Here is a 6692-nt window from a genome sequence, read left to right as displayed (position 1 = left end):
TAAATAATGTAAATTAATAATGAGTCATATAAAATAAATATAAATAAAGAATGGACATCTAGCAATGAAATTTTCGAAAAATCGATTTGTTTCTTTTTAGATAACTCGTAAGTATGCATATTCAAAACTATTCTTGAAACTTATAAAGGGAGCCCCACAATGACCACCTTTAATATATATTTTTTGAAAAAGTTATAAACCAAAATTTAAGTAAAGAAAAAACAAAAACACGATCGAATTCAAACTGTCGAATCACTTGTGAGGAAACGTCAAAATTTGTACCAAAAGAAAAATGGTACGAGAAACATGGTAGTATTGTATCAAAAGAAACATGGGTGTATTTCTAATAGTCGTCTTTTAACTTCTGTTACTTCTTCAGGAGTCCTTCAATCGAACATGCATGTTTTCAGTCCTCCTTTCCTCGATAATAATTCGTAAGATTTCGATAGCACTTATTTTTTTCTTTCGCTGCAATATTAATTAATGCCCCTTAATGCACTCATCTTTTTGACATGCTTAATTTCATTTTTTTGATGCGCTTAATTGCCCCATAATGCGCTTAATTTTTTATAAGACTTCTGAAAATTTGTATCAAAGATGCTGATTACGAAACAATCTGTAAGTACCATAACTTTATTTATCATTTTGAGATGAAATGTTGTTAAGACATCAAGAGAAAGTATACAAGATGCCCAAAGATTAAAATATTTTTTTTTAGAAAAAACCCTACACACTTCATAAATGCCATAAATTAAAAATAAATAAATAAAATTCTAACTTACTATAAACTATCTTTAGGGATTAAAATAAATCAAATTTATACTATTAAGATGTATTAACAAATAGTGAATAGTTGCCACCTTTCGAGCTTTTTTGTAAAAGAATTTTCAAGCAGGTATTGAAAAAAACACTTTAAAATAAATATGAGGTTCTACGTGTATGTGTTTAATTGTCTACATTCTGGGGTAGTAAAAATCGTTTTATCATTTTGAGTTAAACTAATTATTAAACTAAGAATTAGATACCGCAATAAAATCTGCTATGTCTCGAAAAATCCTACAGAAAAAAACGTATAAGTTGTCAACTGAATCATTTTTTTATGAAATTACTTATCATGTGACTTACTCCAATTCCATTTCTTCCAATCTAGATGCGGGATTTGGCAACATACTTCTCTTTAAATGTCCAAATCTGTTTCCATCAAAATGAAATGATTCAAGGTTGTTGACGTTTGCAAAAGCTTTGTCTCCAACTTTTTTAATATTATTGTTCGAAAATAGAACGTGAATCAAGGAAGCAGGTCCTTCAGCAAACCAGTCATCTCCCAACTCTGTGATTGCATTGAAGGACATATCGACAGCTTCTAGTTTTCTTAAATGTCCTAAATCCAACTTTGTTGCCCCTTTATCTTCACCGAAACTGGTCATGATATCTAATTCCTATTTAATTAAAATAAAATAATTATAGAAAAAAGTAATTTATTCATTTAAAGGTTATTTTGGGTATTGAATAAAATTTCTTTTGGGCATAATTTTTTTTTGCATAAACGAGTTAAGTTTTCTTTAAAATTGTTTCAGTCACTTATAATCAGTTCCACAAATATGGCGAAATGCTGAAGAAATACGCTTATCAGGGCCTGATTTATCATGTGGTCTGAGAGGCACAAGCCTAGTGCCCCCACATTTAGGGGGCCCCCTATTATTTCAGTGTTTTTTCTTAGGAATTGTCTGCTAGAGTTATGAATTAACAAAAATTTAAATAAATATAATCTCAAATTTATTAATATATCGTAATTTACTTATGTTGTTAATAATTTAAAAGTCTTTTAGACGTTTATTCAGAGAAAATACTATTTTAGGACAGATGTTTTTTGTATTCATTTTATTTATTTATTTTTTTATCTAGAAACGTCTTTGATTTAAGTTAAAGACAACTTCCAACTACATAGTTAACCACAAAGGTAACATTTTAGTACAGGAAATTTATTCAGGGAGATTGCTCCGCATTTAATTTGCAGGTTATTACTTAATTTAATAATAAAAAATAATTAATAACTATAAATAATTGTTTCATAGAAAAATAAATTTGGATAATTAACTTACATAATTGTACGCTAAAAGTTTTTAATTTAAAAAGTTCTCGAGACACAACGAAAAACGAAATAAAGGAAATTGATATTAACCCTTTGACGCAGATGGGATACCGGTGTCTCTGTTATATAATTTTTTTCCGACGCTCTAATTACAAGCAAAAATATTTTTAATTTTTTTAATTACAAGAAACAGTCTCATAGTTATTAAAAAAATCTGTTAGATTATCGGAAATATATTTGCACTAAAATTTAAAATTCTAAAAAAGTAGCTTGAAAATTTTTCCCCTTTCTTATTCAAAAATTTATCAATAACTAATTTCGCAAATTTAAGAAATTTCAATGATTAATAACTGTTACTCTTATCATTAGATCTATAGATCTAAATAAGTGCAAATAGGTGCAGTAAATTGTTGTTTGGAAACTTTTAACGCAAAAAAAGATTCTAGATATATATACTATATTTCATTCTAGCTATACATGCTATATATATAGTTATATTTTTATGATATATTTCATAACCATAAATTATTAAAATGCTAGATATAATATTTTTCACTTATTTGGACCAAAATTAATACAATGTATTGAAAAAAGTAGGAAAAATATGCGTAATAAAAATTCTGCTTTGAAGGGTTAAGGGGCCAAACTTGACCTCTCACTCATCTGACTAAACATTTGAGATCACATTTTCGACAGCTCACTCATCGGACTAAACTATTGAGATGGTATTTTCGACCACTCACTCACCTGACTAATCTATTGGGATCGCATTTTCGACCGCTCACTCATCTGATTAAACTATCGGGATCATATTTTCGACTGCTCACTCATCTGACTAAACTATCGGGATCATATTTTCGACAGCTCACTCATCTGACTGAACTATCGGGATCATATTTTCGACAGCTCACTCATCTGACTGAACTATTGGGATCATATTTTCGACAGCTCACTCATCATCTGACTAAACTATTGGGATCATATTTTCGACAGCTCACTCATCTGACTAGAGTATCAGGATAATATTTTCGATAGCTCACTCATCTGACTAAACTTACGGAATCATATTTTCGACAGCTCACTCATCTGACTAAACTATTGGGATCATATTTTCGACAGCTCACTCCTCTGACTGAACTATTGTGATCATATTTCCAACAGCTCACTCATCTGACTAAACTATGGGGATCATATTTTTGAGGTCACGGCTCGTTTACTCCGTATAATGAGAAGGCCGTGAATCCAAATCCATCGTTAAACAAGCACGTTTACTCAAAGAATTATTTTTTTTACCACGGCATTTATTAACTACTATAAATATCAATAAAACCATTATGATTGGCATTTAGTACGCGAAATAAAGCATTAGAATAAAAGTTGTTCCAGGAAATATCTTTTTTTAGTGTTCACTGTTCAATATACATGTTTCCAAAAACTCTTTTAAGAGCTTACGTAAGCATTAATTAACTAGCACATTTTAAAACCAATCTTTCGAACCATTAAGATTAATACTCAGTGCGTGAAATATTTATAATTAGAACAACTATTTTGGGAGATATTTTCTTTAGGAGGGCTCACTATCCAAATATGTGTTTCTAAAAACCCACTTACCACCAAAGTGTCTTCGAGCCCTGTAAGAGGTTTGCCACCATCGCTGGACAAACTGTCCAACGAACAATGAGAAATCTCGAGCTTCCTGATGTTGAATCCTTCGAAGAAATTCGAAGGTAGTGATCCCAGGTTCATTTCGTCCAGGAATAGCACGACAGGATCATTTCTGTCCAGAGCTTTCAGAGAAGATTTCAGCTGATCCAAGGTGATACTTTCTCCATAGCAAATTAAGTCTATAGCATCTTCATCCTCCTGCTGTTCACATTCACAAGGAGACACCGACTCTGCAGATGGACAGGAGGCTTTTACAGAAGCTGTCAAAAACAGCAATGGGAAAAGAAGAGAGACTAATAACTGCATGATCAGGCTGAGCTTGACGAGTAAAAGAAATAATAGCTTCAGTTTTTTGACATTAATTATCTGACATAAATTATTTTAAAATTTCAACACTCCCTTACTAAAATTTAAGGTGTTTTTGAGGATTACTTGAGGTTGTTTTGAGCTGTCAAGGTTGATTTGAGGTTTGTTTGAAGTTGTTTTTAAAAATAACATTAAAAGATCAGCCTCTCAAGGTGTACAATCAAAGTGTATGAAGATGTTTTAATTACAATTGAGGCTGTTTTGAGGTTGTTGGAAACCTTTAAAGCAACCGGCTTAGGGAGGTTATTTTTGAAGTAGGTGTACAGGCTATTTTTTGTACACTTCAAGCTAGTAAGTATATTTCAGGTGTGAATAATTTCACCTAATCTCAACTAAAAGTATTGCTGAGTTTTATGAGGTGTAAATCAGGTTGAAACTGAGGTTTATTATTGAGGTTATTTTTAATGTGAAACTTAACCTAATTTTCTACCTCAGGGGTATTTTTTACATCGCTCAACCTTAAAAATACTTTAGTTTCTTTGTAAGGGCTGATAGACATTTTCGTTGATCACACGAAGGGTGTTCCATAATAATCGCCTTTAATGCCTTTTGGCATCTTTTTGAAACATGAAGTCAGTAAAGTAAACACATCTGCAATTGTAAACTGTTTTCGATTATTAACAAAAAAAAAATCTATGACAAATCACTATTGAGGAAAACGGGATAAAATGCATTAAAACCTATTTGATTACAACATAAAGCTTATTACTTCTAAGAGTCGCCTTTCAATTACTCTCCTTTTCCTCAAGCAGGCTTTGATGTTGTTAAAATCACCATCTTCAATAGTGATTCCTTGACATCCTTTTTTTCTCTTAAATGTCAGTTTATGATCACTAAAGCATACTTTTTTTAAAACTTCAATTTGAATAAAGATTCTAAAAATATATAATGAAGAGAGTAATTGCGGAACATCCTGTATTTATGGTAATTATCTCTTAAATAGACCAAAAAAAAAAGTCAGAGTGAATGATGGCAATACAGAACATGGAACTGGCAATCCTGGTCAAAATGAGACAAAATCAGAACAAGGTAACAGAATGGATTGGCTCACATTAGACTGTCGTGCCAAATTTAAAATTGGAGCTAAGCAATTGAAACTTTAAAAATTTAGTATTTTCGCCTATTTTTGTCATCATTTTATTTTGAATTTATAAAATTGCCATAAGGGAATAAAACTGCTGAACATAATATTCATTCAAAACAAATAAAAAAAATTTGTTAAGAAATATAATTCAATTCAAAAAATTGATTTGAGTGAAGGATTATGGTAACGAACGTTCCGAATTGCAAGGAATATATCCAGACAAGAAAGAGATAGAAATAAATTTTTAATCATCCGAAACTTTTGTAAGCAAATAAATTTGAAATAATGAATACAAGTTACTCATAAATTATGACAATTTCTAACATTGAGGCAATTTTTTTTTAGCGAAAATAAAATTGCGATAGGGTCTAAGTAAAGTACCATGAATGTTAATAAACAAAAAACTGGCTGGCAACTTCTAAATAAGATATTGAAAGTTCCTTGGAAGAAAACTTTTTTTTTCTTCAAAAATTTCCAATATTTTCTCCTAAAGCTCTTGAATTTGTTCTCCTTACTTCAAAACTCTCGTTTCTTCACTTATTTATTTGCATCTTTATGAATAAATGCGATGCAAAAAAAAAAAAAAAAATTGCTATTAGTTTTATAATCTGCATAAGTTAAAGTCACAGAAAGAAGTTACTTCTGCTAGACATTAAATTATTTAAATACGTATTAAGATGAAAATAATTTGTATATCCAGTATATTTATAGTTTTTCCTCATGCAAAACAATAGCGAGCAACATTCTATTTTTAAAACTGAACTTATTAAATAAAATTTAAATATAAAAAGAACAGTTTGGACTTACCGTTCCTATAATCGTACCTGAGAAAGACGTGTATAAAATTGTGACAAACGATTGATTAAAAGCGAAATTGCAGGTGTTGAAAATCACAGCGATGCTACAGATAACTGATTAGTTCTGAATATTTTATGCAAAACATGTGTACTTATCTTTCTGCCTACCTCAAACATTGTTTTAAAATTTCTAAGTATTGATTTGATGTTTCAGTTCATTTGGAATTTTTCAAATACAATTTTTCAAATATCACGATAAACCATCTAAGTGTGTGTTGTGTATATATATATATATATATATATATATATTCAAATGAAGATAAAACAAAGGAAAATTATAGACATATGAAATGGGGGGGGGAATTATAATGAAAGAAAAATAGCAAACAACTGATTAAAAAAAAATGATGAAATTTTTTTAAAGAAACCGGAAAATAAAAGATATAATCTTTTCATCAGCCTACACGATTATATCCGCAAAAAAGAGTGCTTTCTGATATTGTATCAATATAGCCAAAGCAAAATATATTAATACAATAGTGTGAGGAGCACTCAAAAAAAAGTTTTTAACGGCACTTTAAATTCCTCTTGTTACACTCAATTTGCGCTTTTGTTTTCATATTTTGTAATCTGGCAATCTTGTTGCGAAAATATTTTTAAATCATTCTTGAAAAATTTCCCGTTCATG

At 30.1% G+C, this 6692-nt stretch overlaps 1 protein-coding gene across 1 annotated transcript in view; it reads right to left on the bottom strand.

Moving 5' to 3' along the window:
- The window catches only part of LOC139426187 (leucine-rich repeat transmembrane neuronal protein 3-like), a gene marked incomplete at its 5' end in the record, with an annotated part of 15411 nt that extends 9366 nt beyond the window's left edge, over window positions 1-6045 (bottom strand). The window contains 3 exon segments of the mRNA XM_071184006.1: window positions 1126-1439; window positions 3704-4075; window positions 6015-6045. Coding sequence (XP_071040107.1) covers window positions 1126-1439; window positions 3704-4063 — 674 coding nt within the window.
- Window positions 6046-6692: the final 647 nt, after the last annotated feature.

The sequence above is a fragment of the Parasteatoda tepidariorum genome, chromosome 8 (genome assembly GCF_043381705.1).
Source record: "Parasteatoda tepidariorum isolate YZ-2023 chromosome 8, CAS_Ptep_4.0, whole genome shotgun sequence".
Taxonomy (NCBI): Eukaryota; Metazoa; Arthropoda; class Arachnida; order Araneae; family Theridiidae; genus Parasteatoda; species Parasteatoda tepidariorum.
This window is presented reverse-complemented; position numbering and strand designations above follow the sequence as displayed.